The following is a 26,296-nucleotide window of genomic DNA, read 5'->3' as shown; positions in this document are numbered from 1 at the left end:
GGCTGAGGCTGGGCTGTCCTGAGAAGTCAGGGAGACTTGTGCTGGGGTAGGGACAGGGATCTTCTGGAATAGCACAAGGGTGCGGTGCTGACCTCACTCAACACGCCTGGCTCAGAGGCCTCGGACCCTCCGAGTAGGTGTGCAAAGGACAGCAGGAAAAGGTCACAGCTCCAGAACTCTCCCTGAGGATCCATGGTGAGGGGAGCATGGGTAGTGGCCAGACAGGCTGGTCCAGCTGTGGCCCTGGGTCCCTTCTGTTTCCTCCTCTGTACAGCCCCAGGAAGCTCCAGCAGGATCTCTGGATGGGGCTAGTAACTCCTCTCCGCTCTGACTCCTGGCCATCCCTGATGCAGACCTTTTGCTCCCTGCTCCAGGGAGTCTACACAGTTGCTGGCATGCGTGAGTCCTGTGGATGCTCTCATGCTGGGCATGGCGAGCCTGCAGCTGCTGCTAGCCATGATGGCCAGACTCCGCCTTCCCATGCGTGAGAGGCCGGCACAGAGTCCCAGGGCCAAGTGCAGAGCTGTCCCGTGAGTACGGATAGGAGGGTGTGCAGCTAGGCCCTGGAAGGTGGACAAGCCCTGGAGGAGGCGGACTGCGCTTCCTGGGGTTACCAGGGGCCTTGGGAAACCAGCATCTGGGCCCAGAGGGGCAAATCAGCTGTGACCTCTCTCTGGGTGTGCCCTGGGGTTGTTGATGCAGAGATTACCATAATCATAGAATCTCAGGCCTAGAAGGGCCAAGAGCACTTGTGTCCAACCCCTTCATTTGACAGATGATGGGGCTGAGCCCAAAGAGGGGAAGCAATATGCCCAAGGTCACCCAGCGAGTTGACCAGATAGCTGTGTGTCTCTGGAGTTCTTCTCCATGTGTGGGAGGGTGAGGGTGTGAACTCCATCTCAGCCTCACCGTTTGCAGGCTAGGAGACACCTTGGGCAAGTCACTTGGCCTCTGTGAGCCTCAGTTTCCTCATCTGCAACATGGGTATGGTGGGAACTTTCTAGAGTGTTGTTGCGGGGATTAAATGGGGGCACTTGAAAGAAAGCACCTGGCAGAATGATTGGCAGCTGTTATTGAGTGGAGGTTTGGGGGCAGTAGCTGAGATGATGGTGCCCTATCTGTAGGCTGTGGTCGTGTTTAAGGGGCCTGAGAAGAAGCGGTCAAAGGGCCAAAATAAAGTCCTGTTTTGGCCACACCTGGTAGGACCCAACCGCCTTCTCCATCTTCCTTCTAAGCCTTTGTTGTGGTGGCTTGGGGCTGGAATGGGGGCCTGTTTGAAAGCAAGAGGTGAGGGGGGCTGGTGGGCATGTGGAGGAGGCACTGCTGAGGCTACGCCCACTCAGTCACTGCCTCAGGGACCTCCAAACCAGAGCGGGGGAGCAGGGAGCAAGTTCCCTTTAGCTTTTCTCTTCCCTAAGCAACAATCCCATGAGACAGGTAATGTTGACCTTACTTTTCAGATGAGGCTCAGAGACATTAAGACTTGCCCAGGGTCACACCGCTTATGGAGGTCAGGCTATGGAAGGACATGTTAACCTTCCAAAGTATTTCCGGGAATACACCCAGGCCCCACTCTGGGCAAAGAATGGGGCCGGGAAGGGTCCCTCCAGACTTAAAGTCCTCTCTCAACTCTGTATGCTAAGGCTGGGGAGGGAAAAACTGTGTACTATGGCTCCTCCCCAAACCCTTTTTCTTGGCCTCTGGAATGTGTTTTTCTTGTCACATTTGCATATGGGCGTGCAGGTCTGGCTGGAGATTCTTGACACTTAAACAAACAGTGAGAAGTCACACACTGGAATCCTGACTCAGGAGCCTCTGGGAAGCTGCCAGCTTCTTTAGCCTGGCCTACCTCCCCTCCCGCCCCCCTCCATGCTGGCCAGGCCAACACCCCCTTCCCAGCTGACCAGGAGGCCCCAACTCTCTGGTCTTGAGTGGCAAGGTCTGCAAAGAGAAGGTGGGACTTTGGTCTCAGAGGACTGACTCTTTCTAGGCTGCTAGGAACTGGGACAGCGGGGAGATGGGACACTTGCTGGCCACTAGTACTCACCAGGACTTGGGGGCCATGCTCCTGGCTGGGGTAGGGGAGCCCGTTACACCAGGCCTCTGCTGAGAAGCCAGGCAGGAAGGCCTCGGCCTCCGCCACGTCCACTGGGATCTCCTCGAAGGCCTCCAGCGGCCCTGGGGTCTTAAAGGAGTGTCCATTGAGGGCCAGGGTGGTCTCGGCCTCTGGGAAGACGTCCTCATGGAAAGGCCGCTTGTATGGGTGGAAGGGCACGTGGCTGCCCTTGAGGAATCGCCCAGGGCTGCTTGCTGGGGCCTCCTCAAAGCCAAAGCCAGGATACTTGTCTGAGGGTGAGAGCCTGAAGGGGCCAGGGCCAGGGCCAGCTGGGCAGTGGCCCTGGACTTGCTCGGGCCCTGGTGACGCAATGCGGGGGCTGTGTGGGGGCAGTGAGGGTGTCCTCTCTGGAGGGCCGTCGGACACAAATGACGAGCAGCTGAAGCCGGCATGCTTCTGGGTAGACAGAGAGTAGCGAGCCTGTGAGTGGAGGCTGAACCAGGCCTGGGAACTGGCTGGGTCCCTACTCTGTTCTGGGGTAAAGGGGGTCTATGGCTGAGCTCTGGGAAGACCCTAAATGGTGGAGAAGAAATAGCCTGCCCTTGGGAGCCCCGATTTCATGAGGGCACCCTGCCATGAAACCTGGGGTACCCCAAATCTGATGGGGCTCACAGCCCTGGGACAGGCTCAGACTGAAGGGATGAGGAGTGACCCCTCTGGATCTCGGGGTCCCTGAGGACTTGCTTGCTGGTGGAGGGGACAAGACAGGCCCTGGGAGGTCCCTGGGGGCGGTAAGGTGACTGGTCTTCTTGTTGCCTGGGCAGCCGCAGGCCTTGGCCTAAACCCAGGCCCAGATGCCAGGTACTTACACTCTGTGGGGCAGGGGAGCCTGGGAGGCCCGGTGCCTGCATGAGGTCCCCTTGGCGCTTGCCCTCCAGTCTGGTGGGGCCCGGCAGTGTGACGTCAGACTGCGGCGGGGGTAGCGACACCATCACCCAGTCCTGGCCTCAAAGAAAGCCGTCTGCCATGAGAGTGAGGACCAGCATCCAGGGGTGACCAACCCAGGTTCACCACCTCCACCCCAACCCCATCCTTGGGCTGGGACCCTGCCTCCAGTCAGCCATCTGATGAGAGAGAGAGAGAGAGAGAGAGAGAGAGAACCAGACAGAGAGCGAGAGAGAGAAAGAGAAACAGTCTGGAAAAGCAGAGCAGAGAGATCAGACCCCTGTGGAGAAAGGGCAAAGTGAGCCAGGTAGGAGCCTCAGGAGGGGCTTGGCTGATCTCAGGCTGCGGCTGCAGAGACTGACCAGTGAAACCCTGGCTCCCAGCTGGGCCCTGCCTCTGCCTCCTCAAGATCGGTCTCCTGTGTCTACAGAGGAGGGCCTGGAAAGGTGACCACAGCAGGTGGTCTCCATTCAGTGACTGGGCAAGTTGGTGGTCCTGAGGGGAGAGTGAGCTGGTGCATGGGTCAGACTCATGCTTGGGGTGGGAGCAACCCCCTCCATGCAGGTGAGCCAGCCCTCAGCAGAGGCTGGTCCTGCAGTGACCCTCAGGTCAGCCTGGCTGATGTGACCACAGTGTGTAACTGGGGACCCAAAGGCCCCCGGTTGCCTGGAGGCCCTGTGAGCCCAGCGGGCCCTGAGGATGTCACCACCCACGCTGCAGCGACTGGCAAGTGCTGTTCCACCTCTGTCCTCCAAACTCTAACCTGTGACTTTGTGCAGGCCACTGCCCCTTTCTGAGCTTCAGTTTCCCCATGAAGACCTAGAGGCTTGGGTACATGATATCAGAGTGCTTTTTCTGCTCAGACCTTCTGCAATCATAGGGGAACCCTGTCCCTAACACAGTGGGGTGGTTAAGAGGACTCAGGCCTCAAAGCTGGGGTTGGCCCTTCCTCTCAAGCTGTGCCAGCAAAGCTCTCTGAACTTCGGCGTCATCATCTAACTGGGAGAGTGACTGGCCCTACCTCACACAGACGTCGTGAGTGTCAAACAAAATCACGCGCAGAAAGCATTCAGCACAGTGCCTGGTGCACAGTCAGTGCCCCATAAATGCCAGTTCTCATTATGAATATTATTGTGAGTGTGGTTCTCACTTTTTTTTTTTTTTTTTTTGAGATGGAGTCTCTCTCTGTCACCCAGGCTGGAGTGCAGTGGTGTCATCTTGGCTTACTGCAACCTCCGCCTCCCGAGTTCAAGCAATTCTCCTGCCTCAGCCTCAAGAGTAGCTGGGACTATAGGCTTGTACCACCACACCTGGCTATTTTTTGTATTTTTATTTTTATTTTTATTTTTATTTATTTATTTTTTTGGAGACAGAGTCTCCCTCTGTTGCCCAGACTGGAGTGTGGTGGCATGCTCTCGGCTCACTTCAACCTCCACCTCCTGAGTTTAAGCGATTTTCCTGCCTCAGCCTCAAGAGTAGCTGGGACTACAGGCACATGCCACCACGCCTGGCTAGTTTTTGTATTTTTAGTAGAGAAGGGATTTCACTATTTTGGCCAGGCTGGTCTCCAACTCCTGACCTCAGATGATCTGCCTGCTTTGGCCTCCCAAAGTGCTGGAATTACACCCTAGCCACCGTGCCTGGCCTCTCACTCTTACTATCCTCAGCTTTTTGCCTTCCTTTACCACCTGCAAGAGCAATTCCTCTTAAATGTACTTCTCTTTGCCCAAGTGGCCTCTGATAAATGCTACAGTTTGCTGAGGGTCTGCTCTGGGCTGGCCACTGCGTGAATGATTTGGATGGTTTTCTCATTGATCTATCAGAACAACCCTGTGAGGAAGGAGCGTTATTGACCTCACCTTCCAGATGAGGACGCTGAGGCTCAGCGGGGTTATGTGACTTGCCCAAGTCACCCAGGGGCAAGAACTCTGGTCTGTCTGACTGTAGACTCTGCACTCTGCTTATGGTTTCTTCACCGGGTGGGTGTCAAAGTTGGGGTAGGCTAAGCTGGGAGGCCACGCATCAAGAAAAGCATGAGGTGTACACTCACCCCTTCTACCCAAGACCCCCTCAAGCCAGAGCAGGGCAGCTGTGCTGTTCCCAGGCCGTGCTCTTTCCGGAGCTCTGGGAGGGAGAGGTGGCCTCATTGGCCCCGTGGTACCCAGGCTGGAGTTGGCACATCTTTGCTGAATAAACCATCAATAAACCTCATTTGACAGAGGGGGTAGCAGGGAAAAGGAGGGGAGGCAATTTGCCCAAAGTCCCACAGGATTTGCCCAAAGATCCCACAGGGGATCAGTGGTGGAGGGGCTGGAAGCCGGGGTCCAGGTGGGGGCCTGGTGGGAGGCTCTCCCGCCCCTTCAAGAGTCCCCACCACCCCTTCTTGATGTCCTGGCGCCTGCTCACTCGGCAATGCTAAATGTGGCGTGACCAGGGAAGCGCCGAGCTGGCCGTAACGGGACACCACAGCGGAGCAGGCATGGGGCCCGAGGTGCGGGGCAGCCCACCTCCTGCTCCGCATCACTGCCTCCTGCTCCCTGGACAGCTCCTCCCGGAGAGCTCGGGCCTGCCTGGCGGCCACACCTCACCCTGGCCCAGAGCTGCCTTCTCAGGAGGTGATGCAGGGGGCTTGGCGCCTTCCCAAGGCATTCTCCAGCTCCAAATGGGAGGCCGAGGGCCCTTCCTCCCTGCCAGATCTCAGGCTTTGTAACCTGGGGAGGGTGGCCACTCCCGTCCCTGCAGGTGGGGTAGCACAGTGGTTTAGAGCAAGGATTTGGAGTCAAGCCCAACTGAATTCCAGCCCCATCTTTGTCACTTTCTGGGCTGTGTGACTTTGAACAAACTGTGTAGCTCTCTGTGCCTCACTTTCCGCATCTGAGAAATGGGGCACACGGACCCACCTCGCAGGGTCATCGTGAGGATGGTGTGCATGAGGTGCTGGCACAGGGAAAATGCTCGAGGACATGTGTCATGCATCTGGCCTCTGCTGGCCAAGTGTGACTGCAGGGGGCTTTGGCCCCAGGCTCTACAGCTTCTCTGATGCTCTCGTTGCCTCAGGCCTGGCAGTCCTGGGGCGACTGGCTGAAGACCCAGCCCCAGGTGGCAGCTGCCCTTGCTAGCCCTCCTTGCCTGCCTGGCCTTCACTCAGCCTGGCCTCAGACCCCAGCACTGCTCCCCTGCAGATGTGAACCTGGGGAGGCCTCTCTGAACTCCAGCTCAGTCCTGCACTGCCTCCTGAGGGTCTGGCCTACCCAGAATGATCCCCTCAGTGTCGGCCTTGTCCCATTCTTGCACCTGTTCCCCATTCTCCAGAACATCATCTCCAGCTCCAGCCAAGTTCCTGTATGTCAGAGGCCTTAACAGAGGCTTCAGTTCACAGCCATGACTTTCATAGCCTCGCTTGTCCAAACCACCCTGCTACCTCCTCCAATACCCCGGGGACAGGATGAGAACCAGGGAAGTTATGCAGAGTTCAGAGGCCCACCCCTTAATTTGCATTAAGGATGCGGCGGTTCCTGACTGGTCCTCTGGGATTCCTCTGGGCAGGTTTTGTAAGTGGGGACTCGTGATTTGGTGACCATGATGCCTCCTTGGTTGCAGCTAAAGCTCTATTCTACAAGTGAGGCCCAGGGAACAGGTAAAGTGACTTTCCTAAGGCCACACGGCCCAGGAGAGAGGGGGTCCTCAGGGGCTGGTCAGAAGCCCTCTGACTGGTGTTTATGAGGGGCTCCTGTCCATTACTGGGAAGGGCTCACTGCAGGAACCTGGATGAGGCTGCCTTGGCCCTGACCCTTCCCTGGAGTAGCCGGCAGAACCCCTGAAGTTGGACGACCTGGAGTCAGGGCTGGATTTCAATCGCAGGAACTGTGGGACTTTGGTTGGGCATGATGCTTAACTTCCTTCCCCATGCCTCAGTTTCCTCATCTGTAAAATAGGACTAATAAATACTTACCTCTCTGGAGGATTAATACAATATTGCTTGTAAATAGCTTAACACATAGTACATGCTCAATAAATGATAGCTATTATTAATCATTAGCAGTGGGACAGAGTTTGTTTAAGGCCTGAGTTATGGGGGTGGGAGGAGGGGGAGCATCAGGAAGGGAACTCCCCTTTCCTGCCTTCTCCTGCCTTCTACCTCCAGGTCCTTGACATTGTCTTCTCCCATTGGCAGAGGCTAAACTTCCCTCTTCCTGACTCTCCGGCCTCAGAGGTCATTTCCGCCATTCCCATGTGGTAGAGCTAGTGTCTGTAGAAACTCCTGGGACTTACGTGGAGAGGAGGAGGGTTGACTCTGTTGTTTTGGATCTCTTGGGAGGTCTCTCTGCTGGCCCCAGTGTCCTGGGGCTGACATCTGCATTCAGAAGGGATCTTTCATAGAGGTCCAACCTTTATCCTGCCTGTTCCAGTTTCAGGGAGCGCTGGAACTGGATGGGATGTGTGTGCAAGTATCAGCAAATACCAGCACAGGAGGCCCAGTCAGCTCTCCCGCCTTCTCAGATTCCGGGAGCTCCTCCAGGTCACTCTCATGAACTGCCCCTTAATATGGGTACCCACAACCCACAACCACCTGCTTCCTGGACTAGAGGCTGAGGCTCTCACTGGCAGACTGTGCCCTGGGGTCCCTTCGCCACAGCTCCACATCTGCAGTGCACTCTGAAGTTTCCTCTGCACTTCTTTTTTTTTTTTTTTTTTTTGAGACAAGGCCTTGCTGTTGCCCAGGCTGGAGTGCAGTGGCACAATCATCACTCACTGCAGCCCAGGTGTGCACCACCGCGCCCAGCCCCTCTGCACTTTTGTATCCCTTGTCTCATGTTATCCTCCCTTTGCCCCAGAGGGTAGGGGGCAATGGTGTGCAGAGCCAGTTGGTAAGGGCTCACGAGAGCCAATTGTGCCCATTTCTTCCCAACTCCACGTCCAGTGAAATTGGTGGAGATCAGCCACAGTGGGAGTATTTGCCCATGGAAATTAGCAAATCCTACAAATCAGAGCCTTTTTAAACATTATGATTTATTTACTTTTGAAAGCTGACTGGTGAACATTTACCAACACACCACTGTCAGGGGAGCAAGGTCATCAAGCCCATTTTTTTAGGGGAGAAAATTGAGGCCCAGAGAGAAGAAATGACCTGCTCAGGGTTACACAGCTGACTGAAAACCACACCTGACTCTCAGTTCTTGAGAGCCATGACCACACCGCCAGACACTGACTCTCCAGGAGTGCACCCCTGGCAAAATCTTGATCAAAGACCTTTTCAGCATCTGGGCATTCTGGCCACCTTCTGCCTGCCACTATCCTTGGGGAGTGGGGATGGAAGAGGTGGACTTGATCTGCCCTGGCGTCAGAGAGAAGAAAGAAATGGCCCTTTGACGTGAGTAGAGGGGATGACGAGTGAGAAATTCCCCAGAAAGGCAGACAACAGGATCAATAATCATCAAGGATCAACAATCATCATTACTGCATTCCTGCTCTGTGCCCTTCTCACAAACAGCCGGCCTGCGCCCCCTCTACCCATCGACATCTCCCCACCTCTCAGAGAGCCTTCGCTTGGCTCCTTAGGACTCAGGCAGAGGGGGCCGTTTAGGAGTGGGGGCCAGGAGACACTGTGCTGGCTGTGTGATGTTGGATAACTCACTTCCCCTTTCTGTACTTCAGTTCCTTTATAAGTCAAACGAGGCCCTGGGACCATTTGCATCTAAAGATGCTGAGGCTAATCCTGTGGAGGTGTGTGCCTGGTGGAGGAGTATACCCTGTACCCTGTACCCTGTGAAGGTGTGTATTCTGTGGAGGTGTGTACCCTGTACCCTGTACCCTGTGGAGGTGTGTACCCTGTGGATGTGTGTACCCTATGGAGGTATGGCTCCTGTGGAGGTGTGTACCTTATGGAGGTATGGATCCTGTGGAAGTTTGTACCCTGTGGAGGTGTGTACCCTGTGGAGGTATGGATCCTATAAAGGTGTGTACCATGTGGAGGTGTGTACCCTGTGGAGGTGTGTACCCTATGAACGTATGGATCCTGTGGAGGTGTGTATCCTGTGGAGGTGTGTACCCTGTACCTTGTGGAGGTGTGTACCCTGTGGGGTGTGTATCCTGTGGAGGTGTGTACCCTTTACCTTGTGGAGGTGTGTACCCTGTGGGGTGTGTATCCTGTGGAGGTGTGTACCCTGTGGAGATGTGTACCCTTTGGAGGTGTGTACCCTGTGGAGGTGTGTATCCTGTGGAGGTGTGGATCCTGTAGAGGTGTGTACCCTGTGGAGGTGTGGATCCTGTGGAGGTGTGTACCCTGTGGAGGTGTGTACCCTGTGGGGTGTGTATCCTGTGGAGGTGTGTACCCTGTGGAGGTGTGTATCCTGTGGAGGTGTGTGTCCTGTGGAGGTGTGTACCCTGTGGAGGTGTGGATCCTGTGGAGGTGTGTACCCTGTGGAGGTGTGGATCCTGTGGAGGTGTGTACCCTGTGGAGGTGTGTACCCTGTGGAGGTGTGTGTCCTGTAGAGGTGTGTACCCTGTGGAGGTGTGGATCCTGTGGAGGTGTGTACCCTGTGGAGATGTGTACCCTTTGGAGGTATGGATCCTGTGGAGGTGTGCACCCTGTGGAGGTGTGGACCCTGTGGAGGTGTGGATCCTGTGGAGGTATGTACTCTGTGGAGGCATGTACCCTGTGATGGTATGGATCCTGTGGAGGTGTGTACCCCTGTGGAAATGTGTATACTTGTGGAGGGGTATACACCTGTTGAGGAGGGTATACCTGTGGAAATGTGTACCCTGTGAAGGTATGGACACTGTATGTGATATGTGTATGAGATATGTTCACCCGTGGAAGTGTGTACCCTGTGGAGGTGTGAAGATATGTATATCTGTGGAGGTGTACACACGTGGGGAGGGGTGTTCACCTTTGGAGGTATGTACCCTGTGGAGGTACACACACTTTGGAGGGGTGTACACCTGTGAAAGTGTGTATACTTGTGGAGGGGTGTATACCTGTTGAGGAGTGTACACCTGTGGAGGTATATTCACCAATGGAACTGTATACCCTGTGGAGGTGTGTACACCTGTGGAAGTCTATACTTTTGGAGGGGTGTACACCTGTGAAGATGTGTAGCCTGTGGAGGTATGTTCACCTGTGGAAGTGTGTACCCTGTAGAAGTGTGTATCGCATGGAGGTGTGTACCTCTGTGAAGGGGTGTACACTTGTGGAAGTATGTTCACCTATGGAAGTATGTACCCTGTGGAAGTGTGTTCACCTGTGGAGGTATGTTCACCTGTGGAAGTATGTACACCTTTGGAAATGTGCACACCTGTGGAGGGTGTACCCTATGGAGATGTGTACACCTGTGGAGGGGTGTACTCTGTGGAGGTGTGTACCCTGTGGAGGTACGTACTCTGTACTCTTTGGAGGTGTGTACCCTGTGGAAGTGTGTACCCTGTGAAGGCGTGTACCTCATAGAGGTGTGTACCCTGTGGAGATATGTACCCTGTAAAGGTGTATCTGGCCCACAGAGCTGTCAGCTGGGACCTCACCCCCCTCTGCCTTTATGTGGGGCCCCCCTGAGGACATCCTCAAGGAGATCAGGAAGATTTGGCTGAGTTTTTACACCCCAGGAGGGAGGAGCTGTATTATCATCCCATTTTATAGATGAGGAAACTGAGACTCAGAGAGGTTAATCTGACTTGCCCAAGTTCACTCAGCTAGTAAATTATGCTCCCTAGGATTCCGACCCGGGCTTCAAAGCCAGCATGCTGAACCATTACGCTACACGGCCCCACCTTGGAAACGCCTCAGCCTCCCTGCTCATGCCTGAAAGGTGGGTGGGGGCGACGTTGGAGGTTTCCTCGGGAGGGTCTGTCCCCGCCTCCCCTGTGGGCAACTGAATCACAGGGACATACAGGCCCGGGGCACCAAGGGTCCTCCCCAGACTCTCTTCACGCTCCCTGCTGCCTCCCACCTGGCTGCCTCCTACCCACTCTTTATGAGTGAGGTGGGAACGGCTCAGTTCCACCTTAATGGTTTCTGTTGCTGGCTGCGGCAGCATGTTTTACGAGGGGTGGGGCTCGGCCGGGTGCTGGCCTGTAGCCCCACCCAGGGCTCCACCCGACAGGCTGCTGGGAGGGGTCCCCTGGAGCAGCTCAGCAGTTCCGGGGGTGTCAGGGAAGGACCTGGGGGCTCTGCCTGAGGCTTGGGCACCCCAGGGAACTCGGGGTCTGGGAATGCCAAGAAAGAGGGGGTTTCTAGCTCCTTTCTCCCCATCAATGTTGGAAGTTCTGAGGGCAAAATTCTGGCCTCCCTGGCTCTTAACCCAGCATCAGTTTCGGAAAACGGGTTGCGTGCCCCTGCCTTGAGATCTGACTCAAGTACAGAGCAGGCAGGGACAGAATGGGCAGGAAGGGGAGTGGGGAGAACAAAGGATGAAAAGCCACCATGTCCCCCAGGTGACGCTTTCCTCCATGTGAGCCACCGACACCTGCAGTTGAGTCATTCCAGTCCCCAAATCAGGCTTCTCCTAAAGCCCCTTCAGCATTCCCATGTGCCTCTGGAAGCAGGCTGGTCCCAGAGCATTGCCTAGTACGCCCATCCTGGAAAAGCACTTGTGCCTTGGGCCGACCTGGAGGTTCTTCCAGATCTCTAACCCTTATTTATTGTAATCTTAGTCCTCTTGTCCTGTCCTTCCTGCCATTTACCAAGCCACCCACCAGAGCCTGTTTAAGGGCAATAGACTCATCCCTTCTCCAGGGAGGGTCCCAGCTTTGCTTCAGATGCCTGACTCCAATAGCGTCCAGTCTCCCACTCTCCTTTGCCCAGAACCCCTTCCTTTTCGCCACCCCTGGCTGCCTCTGGGCAGCTTCCCATCTCTCCAGCCCCTCTCTAGCCTCTGCCACCCAGCCATGGCCCCAAAGGAACCAAATCCAAGCACTCACAGTGGGCTCTGGGTAATGGCCACCATCACCACTTCGGGGAGTCATTCAGCCTGCAGCTCCCCAGGAGCCTCCATCGAGGTATAAATACTCCCACATGCCTGGACCGGCCCCCTGCCCAAGGGCTGAGGCGGGGCTGTCACCCCAGGCCAGGCAGGCAGGTCACATGCCCCATAAATGCCACAGGACCACAGGCCCTTCCTAGCAGCCCTGGGGAGGCCAACTGGAGCCTGACCTCTCTGGATGGATAGGTGGATAGATAGATGTATTTATGTATGTAAAGATGAACAGTTGGATGAATGGACAGATCATCGGATGGAGAGATTGATGGATGGACAATGGATGGATGGAAAGCTGGACAGATGGACAAATCAACAGACAGATAGATGAATGTTTTTTTTTATTTTAAGTATTTTTATTTCTGTGAGTATCTGTAGTATAAAGGATGAATATTTAGTGGGATAGATGGATGGATGTCATTGACCTACCCGTGAATGTTTATTCTGGTTTTTTTTTTTTTTTTTTTTTGAGACAAAGTCTCACTCTGTCACCCAGGCTGGAGTGCAATGGCGCAATCTTGGCTCACTGCAACCTCCATCTCCCGGGTTCAAGTGATTCTCCTGCCTCAGCCTCCCAAGAAGCTGGGATTACAGGCGGACACCACCAAGCCTGGTTAACTTTTGGATTTTTAGTAGAGACAGGGTTTTGCCATGTTGGCCAAGCGGGGGTGTTTATTTTGTAGATGGAAAGAAAGGGGTGTTTGGTTTCAAGGAAACAAGAAAGGCTATCCCTCAAAGTTCCCATCCATTCCTTTCTGAGACATACCTACTAGGACCCCTTCTCTCCTCTGCTAGTCTGAGAGATCAGCCCTATTGGGTTCTTCCTACTCCTTAGATGCTCCTTGACAGAGACCTCCCACCTAAGCATCCTCGGCCCCCAGGGATCTTTTGCTCTTACTCGTGGGTGTCATTCATGGTCTGCCTCTTCCACCCTCCTGCCTCCCTGGCTACTCTGGAGTCCAGGCTCTGAGGCTATGAGCCTACCCCCAACATCTTGCTCCCAGAAGCAAGGTCAGCAAGCTTGCCCCGACAAGGTTAGTAGGGGAGGAGAATTCCCAGTTCCAAAAACATAAAACCCTTGGACAGGCAGTTTAAGGAGAAGGTTCTCCCACCTCCACCTTCCCCAGGTTCTAGAGGTGGGGTCTTGCTTTGTTGCCCAGGCTGGTCTCAAACTCCTAGGCTCTCGCCTCAGCCTCTGGAGTATATGAGACTAAAAGTGCATGCCACGGTGCTCACCTATTCCCAGGGATTTTTGAAGCCATGGCTGAGTCTGATGGTGAGAACTGGCCTGACCTAGGACTTGGAGGTGGACAAGGTGACCTAGAACCACTGAGGGCTTGACTGGAAAGCTGAGCTTTTGAGAAGGAGGAACTTGTTGCCTGCTTGATCCTTCCAGGGGGCAGTGTTCAGAGACCAGTGATCTGAGGCCTTAGACATTGATTTCTAGAGAAGAAAGTTCCCTGAAATCCTCAGTCTGCCCAGCTGTGATAGGGGCCAAAGAATGGCTGATGAGGTGGGGCATGAATGAAGGACCAGGAGGCTTTTGCACAGATTGTGAAGCCTTGCCTTCATCCCTCCTACAACAAGCTTCCTCCAGCTACACTGGCTGAAGGGGATGGAGAAATAGGCTGAGGTATGGGATGAAGTGGCTGACCTCTAAGCACTCATTAGCTCTGGGTCCCTGTGGCCTGGAAGTCCTACCCCTGTAATGAAGTCACTCAGGGCTGAGCCCGATGGTCCCAACCCCAGCCTCCTGTGGGCTGCGTAGGTAATTGGCTTTGGAGTTGATGGGCTGTGGCAGTGATTGGCAACAAAGGATTTGATCTGTGAGACCAACAGGGATGTTGGAGCTTGGTCTCACCTCCCCTGTAACCTAGCGTTATCATCTCTGGACGCCTTCACTGAGCCCAGATCCTGGCTTCCCTACAGAATCCCACTTTTCCCTCACAGTGAGTCCTCCTGACCAAGGACTGCAGGAGGGTCCTTTCTCAGCTCTGCTCTCAGTGTGGGAATAAACCTCGTTCCCTCCTTTATAAAACGGAGTCCTCCTCTTTGCCCTACATACCTCACCTGGCTGTCCTGGGGACCCAGTGAGAACCAGAATGTCAAAATCCTCAGAAGTTAAACCAGCACCAGCTTGTCTGGTGCCCCTGCCTTCTCCCCTGGGGTCCCAGGCCTGTAGGATTTCAGGAGTGGGTTGGGGCTGAGTGAGATCTTTTTACCTTCAAACATCTGCCTTTCCTAGGAGTGTGCCCCACGGGGATGGTCAAGAGAGCCCTCGTCCTGCTGGTGCGCTCGCTCTTTGCCTGTCCACCTGAGTGGGGGCAAAGAAATGGCCCAGGATCCCACTGTCCGTTGGGCCAGGGGCCTCTCACATTCTGTACATATCATTATCAGAGCTGCTCGTTAATACCAATCTATTATTAGGGATATTAATTCTGCCACCACTACTAATAATACAGCTTTTGTACAAGACAAATACATACTGGTGCACCTCCTCCCCCAACATCGTCTTGCACAGGGGATGGGCAGGTGGTTATCTCCTTGAACTTACTAAGTCTTGGAGTGAGAAGTGCACTGGGAGGCCCTCTCACCCAAGCCCCTCTTTATTTGACAGATGGGGAAACCGAGGTCCCACCAGTGGGAGAGATTGTTCCCTGCTATGCAGGCATCTGTGCGCTGCTCCTTCCTCCAGGTGCTGGGGCTATGGGAAGCAGCTCTGAGCACCTAATCATGTCCCTGGAGAAGGGGCAGGCTCTGGGGGCATTTTCCCGAGCCCATCCAGTTCCTTGGCTCCAGCTGCCATCTTTCTCTCTTGACCACCCTCAGATCATCTTGGGTTTGGCATTGTCACCCCAAATAATTTTTTCTCCAGAACCCTTCCCACTTTAGGCAGATTGGACACGCTCACGGGAAGGCACAGAGAAGCAGAGCCACCTCTACAAAGCCACATGCTCTTGGTGCCCAATGTGGGCTGCAGGAACCCTCTCCAGAGGAAGCTGGGGACACTGCCCCCACTGACAGTGAAGACTGCTGTGGTCGCTCTGGGCCTGCGTGGAGGAGGGGTGCTAAGTGCAGAGTCTGATAATTGGGTTTTCTGATCACAACGATGTGTGTGTGTGTGTGTGTGTGTGTGTGTGTTTGTGTCCTTCCTCATGTACATTCTATGCCTTCCGAGACTGATGGGCTGGTGCAGTCTGGGACATGGCTATGGAATTTACAAGTGTTAGTGGGAACTCCAACTGTCTCCGGGCAATCTGGTTCCAGGGATGTGCCCCATTCTCATTCTGTGTGTGTGTGTGCGCACAGGTGTGTCTGTGTGTGTGTCTGTATGTATATATGTATGTGTGTGTGCATGTGTGTATCTCTGTGTGTGTGTCTGGGTGTGTGTGTCTGTGTGCGTGTGTCTCTGTGTGTGTGTGTGTCTCTGTGTGTCTTTGTGCTGTAGTTTGTCAGAGGCAGTGGGGGGAGCCCTGAAGGCCCCGGAGGCTGTATGAGGGCAGGATTTGGAGCTGACTGACCATGCATCCTCCTGTGAGCATGGGGTGGAGGGCGAGGGTCAGACCTTGCAGTGGGCTCTCTGTTGCATCCTGGAAGGGGATGGGAGGGTCTTGAGGGGTGCCTACCCCTGGAAGCTTCTAGAGTAGCTGTGAGAGCACAGGTTCCCTTTTCTCCATGACTCACAGCTGGCTCTCCAGTCAAGTTCCCCAAGAGATCACGATTCAGCGAATTCTCTCCCTGGCCCCATTAATCGGAGCTGACTAAGCAAGGGCTACAGGCAGGGTAGAGACCCGGGGATGCGCACTCCTAATCAACCCTAAAAATCCCTGCTCCTGCTTCCATGCCCCCCCTTCCTTGGCCTGCCATGCCTAATAGGATCAGTTACACTCCCAGCCCCCTGAGAAAGGCTGCCCCGGCCCCGCTTTGGGGCTCTATGAGTGTGTCTCTCCATCCCCCCTTCACTGCCACATGCCCGCAGTGTGGAGGTCTGTCTGGACACCAGCCCTCCACTTGTCTTGTTGCATCTGAACTCATTTTTACTGTTTGGTGAGCATCCAGCCTTCACGGCCCAGATAGGATGAGGAAGCTAAGGGCTGCTCCAGGGATGATCTTGTCCTGCTCGTTTTGTCTATTGGCATGGCTCTGGGCTTTTCCTCAACGCTCAGAGAACCTGGGGGACACCCCAGAACCTGGCGGGGATGCTGGTGAGGGGCGTTAGACTCCAAGGGAATCTGTCACATAGGAGGAGATCCATCCTGAGGAATGGAGCGGGAGGGGGAGATGGGGATAGGAGTGTGGTTGGAGGTGGGAGTGAGGAGATGAGGTAAGGAGGAAGGAGCAGGATGGGGTGGTGGTGATGGAGGCAAGTTTGGGGATGGGGATGAGTAGGAAGGGGGCTGGGCGGGATTGAAGGTGGGAATGGAGATAGGTTGTGATGGGGAAAGAGACAGAGATGGGTGGAAGGGTCAGGGGTGAGGTTGGAGCTGGGCACAGACAGGGAGGGAGGGGCAGGGGATGGAGATGAATAAGCTGGAAAGACCCAATGTATTCTGGAACCATGTGGTTGGTGCTTCTGGGAGGCCCTCTCCCAGAGGTCATCTTGTCTTTCCCCAGCTCCTGGAGGTCATCTCATCCTTCTCCAGCTCCTGGGCATGTTGCCAGCCCAACCCCACCCACCCCAGATCAAAGGTTGCCTCTCCACTCAGGAAACCACCTCCTGTGGTCACATAGTCCAGTCAAACTCAACCTAAAGTGCTGAGAACTTTCTCTGAACTCTGTCAATCACTCCTGCTGCAGAAGCCAATCCTGGCTTCCTGAACTCCCCTCTGCCAGCCACAGCAGGGATGGCAGGCTGTGATTTGGAAGGACAGAGGGGAGGGCATACCTGCAGGACCTCGGCCCCCTCCATCCTTCTGTTATGGGCGGATGGGGAGGCAGGCAGAAGCGGACCGCAACTTCGTTAGAATGTGGAGTCAGAGAGAATAAGAGGGGCAGTGAGAGTGGGGCCTTTCTGTCCCTGCCAGCGCCCGAGCAACCAGGGCATTTCAATGTGACTTAGAACAGTCTCTGCCTATGTGCCTGGGCCGTGTGCAGGCAATGGGGGTTCTGCTGGTCCGTGAAGACCAGGTGTCAACTCAAGCCAGAAAGGGAGAGGTTAGACATCAGGAAGGACTTCCTGGCTAGAGAAGGTGAAGAGTCCAAGGAAAGAGGCGATATGTTGCTTTCTTAGAGGCCAGATGGGACTCTCTGGGGGATGGGGGGAAAGGAAGGCTTTCCCTGAGGCAACGGATGGCACATGACAGAAGGCGCATGTCACCAGTGGGCTTTCCGCCTTGTCTTTAACTTTCCTAAGCCTTCTCGTGATGAAGCCTTCTCACGATGAAGACGGCTGTTGGTTGGAGGCAATGTGGCGTCAGTGCGTGGATGAGACAAAGCTGGGGAGCAGGGAGGGGTCCTAAGCCCCCTAATTTTTCTCTAGTTTCCCAGGACCCACTGGTCCAGAGGATTCTGGGGCTCCCTGAGCCCCTGGGAAATAAAGTCCTCTGAGAACTCGCTGGCATTCCCGGGAGAACAGGTTCCTGGCTCTGGGAGTGAGTGAGGCGCCGGGCCTGGGGGTGCAGCGTGCCTCGGCAGGCCCTGGAGCCGGGAGCTGAGCTCGCACAGGCAGCGCGGGCGGGGCTGGGCAGGGAGCCGGGAGGACATGCGCCTCTCCCTGTGGCTCCTTCGCCTTTGAGGACCCCCAACCTGGGGCAGCCCTCACCCCGTCTGCCCCTCTCCAAGACTCAGCCTGGCTCTGTCCCTGCCTGGCTCACCCTGGACCCCTCACAGAGCCACAAGAGAAAGGGACCAGGATAGGAGGCGCTGCCTCTTCCCCCATCCACTCGGGGTGCCCTTGTCCTGCCTGTGTCTTGTGGTCAGGGAATGAGCAAGATGGTAGGTTCTGAGCCAAGCCCGGTGGGGACAGGACTGCAGTGCAACGCCGCCCTCGGATCCGAGGAACTAGTGTTCCTCAGTGCGGGAGGAAGAAAGCTACTGGGCAAGCAGAGCTGGACCCTGCAGCAGTAAAGACTTCAGAGAGGCTCCAGGAAGGACTTCATGACTGTGAGGAAACTGACCAGATTTTCTCCTTCAGGGATTAGGAAAATTAGGAGGGGCAGCCCTGCCCGATGTGGGCAATGACTGGCTTAGGGGCAGGGGATGGATAGGATGACTTCCCAAGAGGAGCCCCTCCGCCCGGGTCCCTTCCCACTGACTAGTTGTGCATTGCCACAAAGCACATCCAAACATATCCCCCATGCCTGTAGGTGCCGAGAGAAGAGGCAAACACGCCCACTTGTTAGAGTCTACTCTTCATCCAACGGGCTTCTTTGGATATTTAGGGAGGGCCTGGGGGACTCCACGGGGAATGCCAGAACCTTATCTGAGCGGGCAGTGGGTGGGGAGGAGTCGGGGCAGCTGGCAGGGGCTTCCTGCTGCTTCGGCCATTTCCCTACCGGCCTTCACTCACCACACCCCCAACTCTAGGCCCCAAAGGCCTCAGGGCTCCCTGCCTGGCCCAGCTCTGCTCACCAGGACTCTGCTTTAGGGGTCTTGCGGGAGAGAAATGGAGTTGGGGATAGGAGGCGACTCTGTCCTAAGCCCAGCATCAACTCATGGCCACAGCACCTGTTTGCCACCTGTCTGCTTCGCCACAAGGTGCACCAACTCCTTTCTGCAACCCAGGCCTCTGCATGGGCCCAGGCATCTAGACCCCAGCCCAGGCTGCATGGAGATGTTGAGCAGTTCCTTGATCTGCACACACCCTTGGTGCTCCCCAGCTCCCGGAGCTGGGCTCTCCCTTCTTCACCTGGAAAACCACTAGATGGAGAACCTGGCCCCCTGCCTTTCAGCTCTAGTTTTCCAGATCTAACACTTTTGAGTCCTCATTTCCTCCCAGCACAGGGTGGGTAAGCACATCTCCAACACACAGAGACACACACAAAATCCAGCACACACCAGAATGAGACCCACACCACAGCAAGAGGGATTAAAGTTGGACAACCTAGAAAAGGAACTGGAGGGGGGCGTGGGGGAACAGGTGCCCCTTGGCCTCCAGGCACTCACCCGAATTCTGAGTCTCCCTTGAGCTGCAGTGAGAATGTGGGGAGCACCCAGGTGCTCCCAGTCACTCCTGAGCCCTATTAAAAAGGCGAACGCCCTCCCCATGCCCCAGCCCGGCCCTGCTGGCCTCCACGGCTGACTTGGGCCGGGTCTCCTCTTACCTGCTCAGTGAAGCAGGTCGGCGTGGGGGCCCGGGTCTGGGGGGCCAGCAGCTCTGTCCGTCTGTCAGTCCGTCAGCTCGGCCGTCCTGTGTCTGTGCTGACATCAGGTGAGGGGAGGCAGCTGCCAGGTGAGCCAATAATTATGATATCAGCTTCCCCTTGCCCGGAGGGGCTGCTGCCAAAATGGGGAGAAGAGAAAGGTGACTAAGAAGCTGGTTTGCTCCTTGGCTCTTGTTTGACAGGTACCGGCTCCCGTGCCCGCCCCAGCCGCACCCTGGCCCCCCCCAACCCCTCCCTCCTCCTGAGCTAGCCCAGGCTCCCTCCCATGTCCCTGCCAGTGGGCACAGCCTATGGCTTGTAGAGGAAGGGGTTGTCCCGTGGACCCCGCCTGCACTCTGGAAGGGGGATGTTGCCACCCTCCCCCACAGGTGGGGCACAGGCCTGTTGGAGCATGCACGTGTCAGGAGAGCCTGGCCGCCACATGTATGCTCATGGAGCCCACTCATGAGGTTCTGGAGAACAGTGCTGGGTGGCAGCCCAGGGTTCTCTGAGGCACGGCATGGACAGGTTGGGCCCTTCAAGGGCCAAGCATTAGCACAGATTTGCTGGGAACTGTCTGTCCATGGGGCTGGCCATCTGTCTGTCTCTCCACAGCTCCTGCAGCACCTCGAGGGTGTCTCCTTGTGGGTGGGGGCGTGTGCACCCACTGGAGCATGTGCTGGTGACTCCCATCTCCCTCTCCCTCAGGGGGAGATACATGCGAGTCTGTCTGCATCTCTCCCTGGGTCTGTACATCTGTCTCCTGGGTGGGCGTGTGTCTGCATGTCTTCCCCTGTGTCTGTGTCTCTGTGTCCCCGGACCCAGGCCTGTGTGTCGTCCGTATGTTGACATGCTCATGTCTGTGCACACGTCTCTGCTGGGGGTCAGCAATCTAGTCCTGTGTGAGCATGTGGGTGTCTGTGGGGGTGGAGATGGGGGCTCCCTGGTTCTGTGTCTTCATCCCAGGCTACTCTTCACAATTTGGAGGATAGAAACAGAAACCTGAGTGGCTGTTGCCCTGGTCTCTGGCCCCTTAGAGTTCCTGTTGAGGGTGAAGCCCTAGGAATTGGCCTCCCTGGTCCCAGCTGGACTCAGGCCTGGAGCCTGTCCCTGCTCCCTGACAGCTTTCTCTGCTGTTCCCCCAGACCCTGTCCTCACCTCCTTCTCTCTGCTTCCTTTTCATCTTCTTTACCCTCCATCCCCTTGTGTCCTGTCCCTGGTCATTCTTTCCCTCCTCCGTCTCCCTGACCCTTGCACTGGCCTCTAAGCCCACTTATGTCTTTTCCTGGAGCTAAAGGCTCTAGGGACCTAGTACCAGCACTGCTGCCCAGCAAGTTCTGGGATTTGGCTTCTGGCCTGAGGGTATGGACAAGTCAGCTCTTCCCCAGTGACTATCTCATTCCAAGGAGAGAGGTAATATCAACCCTGGCCGGGGAAGAGTGGTGGTCATCTGGCACAAGTGTGGAGCATACTAAAACATTTAGAGAGTTCTCAGTCGAGGCGGAAAATGTTCTGTACTAAATATCCATTTCAGAAAAGAGGGTGCAGGAGCAGACAGCGATGAACCCATTTGTAAGTGATGGTTAGCTGTGTGATCTTCCATAGTCCCCACTCTGAGCCTCAGTTTCCTCATTTGTTAACAAGGGAGTAATACTCACCCACAGGGTGGTTGTGAGGATTAAATAAATTTATATGTCTAAAGTTCTCAGCTCAACCCTTGTATATAGTAGATGCTCAGTAAACAAGTGGCTCCTTTCTCTTCACCAAGGCCAGTGGTGCTGGAAAAGAAATGAGGACGTGCTGGCATGCCCACTCCGGTATAAGAATTGTGTTTTGGGGTTAGGACAGGGGCCCTGACTCAACCCACCTTTCTCTGGGACTCACAGTAGCAATCTAAGCTCTGCTCCCTTAACCCTAATAGTCAACGGAGTTTCACAGTGAAAGGGCAACTATCAAGACCTGGGTGTTTGCTAATTGCTTCTATCTGATGTACACAGAGCTAATTGTTATTTCTAGACTCACAGGTATTTCTGTATGGATACTCTGGGCACAGAAAACCACAAAAGTTGTAAGTTGAAAGCTGCCATGGTTGCTATCAATGAACATTATTCTGAAAGCCCCAACCAGTACAATAAGAAAAAGAAATAAGGCATTAATATAAGAAGGAAGGACGCAAAACCTTCAAGAATTACAAATGTTGTGCTTATTTAGGAAATCGAGGAGAATCGACTAAAATACTATTACAACAAATGAGAGAATGAAGTAAGATACAGAATATATCAATGTATAAAAATCAAAACCATTTCTATACAACTGAAACAACCAATTAAAATAGGAGATAGCTGGGCACGGTGGTTCACACCTCAGCAATTTGGGAGGCTGAGGCGGGTGGATCTCTTAAGCTCAGGAGTTCAAGACCAACCTGGGCAACATGGCGACATCCTCTCTCTACGAATAATACAGAAATTAACTGGGTGGGGTGGCACGCACCTGCAGTCCCAGCTACTTGGGAGGCTGAGGTGGGAGGATTGCTTGAGCCAGTGATTCAGAGGTTGCAGTGAGCCGAGAGGTTTTGGCGAACCACTGCATTCTAGCTTGGATGACAGAGTGAGACCCTGTCTCAAAAAAAAAAAAAAAAAAAGAAAAAAAGAAAAGAAAGGAGACAAAAAGATTTAGCTCACAAAAATAACAATACAAAATATCCAGGAATAAACTTAATAAGAAATGCATGAAATCTACATGAAGAAAACAATACATTTTTACTGACAGACATAAAATAAGACCTGAATAAAAATAAGGGCATATCATGTTACTGAACTGGAAGGCTGAAAAAAAAAAAAAAGTAAAAAAGAAAGAAAAAAGTCTGGGCATGGTAGCTCATGCCTGTAATCCCAGCACTTCGGGAGGTGGGAGGATCGCCTGATCCCAGGAGTTTTGACACCAGCCTGGGCTACAAGGCGAGAGACCCTGTCTCTAAAACAGCAACGACAGGAAGGCTGAATATAATACTGTAAGGATGTCAATTCTCCTCTAAATATACGCTGAATGTAATTCAAATCAAAAGTCTAAAGGATTTTTTGCCCCCTAAACTTGACGAGTTGATTCTATAGTTTGGGGGAAGGGTAAATACATGAGAATAGCTTGGAGCTTTTTGAGAAAGAAGACTAACAGGGGTAACTTGCCCTGTCAGTTTTCCAAATGTTCAATAAGGCTTCCATAATTAAAACTGCAACTTTGATACAGAAATAAATAAATTAATGGAAGATAATAGAGTCCAGAATAAACTTGGATATTTGTGAGAAATGGGAATATGATAACAAGGTATTTTAAAATAGGTATATAATAGTAGGGTATTTTACTTTATTTTTCTGAGACAGGGTCTCGCTCTGTTGCCCAGGCTGGAGTGCAGTGGCAAGATCATAGCTCACTGCAGCCTCCACCTCCTGTACTCAAGTGATCCTCTCACTTCAGCCTCCCCAGTAGCTGGGACTACAGTTATACCATGCTTAGTTAGTTAAAAAAGAATTTTTTTTGTAGAGATGGGGTGTTGCTCTGTTGCCCAGGCTGGTCTCAAACTCCCGAAGCACTGGTATTATAGGCTTGAGCCACAACATCTGGACTGTAATGTATTTTAAAGTAGCAAGTAAAAAATTTAATAAATGGAGTTGGGGCAATGAACTTTCCATTGGAAAGAAATAAAGTTAAATCCTACTTCATACTATACATTTAAAAATCTAGATGGATTAACAATCTAATGTAAAAATGAAAATCATACAAACAAATAGAAAAAATATAGGAAACATTTTAATGATTATGGAGTGGAGAAAGGCATTTTTAAGCATGACGTCAAATGCAGAAGCCATAAAGGAATATATTGACAGATTTGACTAAATAAAAACTGTAAATTTCTTTAGAGCAAAATGTAATATGAACAAAGTTAAAAGACATAACATAACCTGGAAGAAAGTGTTGAAACATATGTAAGAGATAAAGAGTTAATATCCACAATATATAAGGAACTCCTCTAAATAAATAAAAAGATGATTTCACAGAAAAATGGGCAAAGGACACAAGCAATTCACAGGTAAAATACAAATGGCCAAGAAACAAGTGAAAAGATTTTCAACTTCATTAAAAATCAAGAAAATGCAAATTAATTCAGAGGCCAAGAGTCTCAGGGAGGCCCCGATGGGATGCCCAGGAGAGACTGTAGTTATCACCTCCCACAGTGAGACTGCTTCTGGTGGATGAGATGAACTTCTTTCTCTTCCAAATCAGGATCCACCTCTGCCCCAGGAATGGGTGTGGGCCCTGGCTCTGGCTCCGTCTTTCCTTTGGGAAGCATGACTTCCTCATTGCATGCAGTCTGGGAGTTGAAACAGGAACCTTGGGATTGCCACAGTCCTTGGACTGAAAGGGGATTTGTGAGGTGTTTCTCCTCTGTCTCTAGATAGGACCATCCCCTCCTTCTCTCATCACACCAGCCCTTCAGAATTCTCTCTTAGGCCCAGAAAGTCTGTCCTGGTGTCTAGCCTCAACTCCAGCTGTTGCAGTATTGGGAAAGGACTTTTGTCTGGAGTTTTGGTCCCACACACTCCAGCACCCTCATTTCAGGTCCTGAGATGGAGCTGAGCTGGGCTCTGGCCTGGAGGAGCTGCAGCTAGGTGCTTAGACAGGCTGGGGCCAGAGAAAGCTCTGTCCCTCTGCATACTGGAGGTCAGAAGCGGTTCACTGTATGCTGCTGAGCTGTGCCCAGGGCTGGGCTGCTTTGAGCCAGAAAACAGCCCTGGCTGAGGATGGAAATCCCTGGGGCCCATGTCTGCTATGCTTCAGTCTGGCAAAGACCCTAGGGACGCTAGGAAGAAGGAAGAGCATGTGCCCACCCTTGGGAGCCCCAGTGTGATGGAGGAGGGGGACCCCTCTCTGAACCCTGCATCTGGATTGGCCATCTTCTGTCCGCTTCTGCTCATGCAGGCTGGACTTGCTTTTCCAAAGTGAGTTCCCAAGATTTGAGCCTGCTGCTTTCCAAGTCTCACTCCACTGGCGTGCAAGACACTGAAGAACATCCATAGAGGAACAGGGCCCAAGCAAAGCTGCCATGAGGCTCTGAGGCCCAGGGACCACACGTCAAAGAAGGGGTGGGGAGATCTGGGGTTAATTAGGGTGAGCTTCCTGGGGAAGAGCAGGCAGCTCATTGGCTGTGGCTGATGGAGAAGCACCCAGAGCTGTGGAGGGCGTGTGGCGGGGCAGCTGGGCCGAGGTCTGAGCCTGTTCTGGTTGGCTGAACCCCTGGGAAATCCAGGGAGTTTCCAATCTGAGAGCTTGGTGGGGGGGCCGGGGGGGAGGAACACAGAGTCCTGCTGGGTGGGGAGGGCTTCTCACCTCTTGTCTTAATCCCTCCTGCTGTGGAGGTGGGAGAAGCAATGCTGGGGTGTGTGTGTTTTCACTGGTGTCAGTGTCTGTGTAAGTGCATGTGTACCTCTGCATGAGTGTGTACGTATTTACATTTGTGTTCTCACTCTCACGTGTCACCATGGGTGCGCACGAAGTCTGTGGAGCTGTAATGTGCTACTGGGTATGTCCGTGCCAGAATCTATGTCTAAATGTGGGCATCCACATGCAGCGAGAACACTCAGGTCTGACACGGGGTGCAGAGGCATCTGAGCGACTGTGTGTGTACAAGTGGCTGTGGCTGTGTATGTCTGTGTGTGTTTCTGGGGGTGGTCCTGTGTGTCTTTCAGGCTGTGAGAGCCTGTAATGTTGTGCGCATGAGTGTTTGTGTGTGAATGTGTGTAACTGTGTGTTCACAGGTATCCATGTCTGTGCATGTGTCTATGGGTTCTATGGGTACCCAAGGATCTGTGACTCCACGTACACACATTTGTGGGTCTTTCCACCCTTCAGAGCACTCTTCTGAGTCCCCGTTACTTCTTTCCAACCAGGCTGCTCTGTTCCCTTCCTCGCCTTCTCCTCTGCATACCCCCTTCCCCTTCCCTTGCCAAACTGGGGTGGAGGCTGCAGGGTTGGAGACTGGTACTCCACCAGAACTTCACCCACCCAGTTCTACCCGACTCAACACTCCCTAGCTTCCTCCACCCTTCCCTCCCTCCTTCAGAAAGCAGCCTCCCCTCCAAGACTGTGAGGAGACAGGAAGTCATGGCCTGCGCCCCCAAGGAGCCTACTCTGGGGCCAATGACCTTAACCCCTAGAACTGCACTTTGGCTGGGGCCCAGGTCCAGGTGAACTCAGAGAGTGGTGTGGACAGCCCTGCTCCTGCCTCCACAAGCTCCCTAACAAGCTCCACCTATCCCTGGGCCCTCTGGTTGCCATAGAGGGCTGGTGCTGGCTGGCAGGAGGAGGGAGTAGGGAAACAGGGACACTCCCAGGACCTCAGGGGACAGGGTCAGGGGAACACTATGAGTCGGCTCAGAAATCTGGGCCTATCTGCTGAGCTTAAGGTGACATTGGCCCAGAGAGGTCAAGACGTTTCTCAAAGTCACACAGCACTCCACACACGGCAGTCTGGAAAGAGGCTTGGAGGGGAGCGTGTCCAGCTTCCCTCTGGGAGCAAGAAGCTCCTGTATAGTTCCCACACATTCCTCCTTCATGCACTGTTTGCTGTGCCAGGCCCTGTGGAGGAACTGGGGACACGGCTCCAATCAGGCAGACTGTCCTTAAGTCGCTTCCAGCCTCGTCGATCTTAGCAATGGAATGCTCACTGCCGCAGAAGTTGTTGAGTCCCAGCACCGCACAAGTCCGGCTGGTAGGAGACACCCAAAGCTCACTGCTAACTTCCTAGAAGCCATCAATGATGGGGTGTGGGTGCCTTGGCAGCGAGTCTGCAGACCCAGTCCCAGCAGGGCCCATCTACCTGCCGCAGCCTGGAGTGTGTGTGGAGCTGAGCTGCCGGGCTGCCTGTGCAAACCTGACCTGGCTGGCGAGCCCTTCCTTCAAAAGACTGGCCCAGGCTGTGCCGCTTTATTGCCCAGTTAACGATGGTGATTAGGCCGACAGGTGCCACCTGC

At 53.9% G+C, this 26,296-nt stretch overlaps 1 protein-coding gene across 6 annotated transcripts in view; it reads right to left on the bottom strand.

The window, feature by feature from the left end:
* FOXN1 (forkhead box N1) overlaps positions 1-19,395 on the bottom strand; it is a 31,302-nt gene extending 11,907 nt beyond the window's left edge. For 3 of the 6 annotated variants that reach the window (XM_054458673.2, XM_054458677.2, XM_054458675.2), the window contains exons 1-3: positions 19,233-19,395; positions 2,926-3,057; positions 2,048-2,512 (exon numbers count right to left, since the gene is read on the bottom strand). In XM_054458673.2, coding sequence (XP_054314648.2) covers positions 2,048-2,512; positions 2,926-3,048 — 588 coding nt within the window. In that variant the 5' untranslated portion in view covers positions 3,049-3,057; positions 19,233-19,395. Of the gene's footprint in view, positions 1-92; positions 183-2,047; positions 2,513-2,925; positions 3,078-5,051; positions 5,135-19,232 lie in introns of those variants that run through there. The other 3 variants (XM_054458676.2, XM_054458674.2, XM_054458672.2) reach the window with 2 other exon arrangements.
* Positions 19,396-26,296: the final 6,901 nt, after the last annotated feature.

Source organism: Pongo pygmaeus, chromosome 19 (genome assembly GCF_028885625.2).
Source record: "Pongo pygmaeus isolate AG05252 chromosome 19, NHGRI_mPonPyg2-v2.0_pri, whole genome shotgun sequence".
NCBI lineage: Eukaryota > Metazoa > Chordata > Mammalia > Primates > Hominidae > Pongo > Pongo pygmaeus.
Note: the sequence above shows the minus strand (reverse complement) of the source record. Positions and strands in the feature narration are given on the sequence as shown.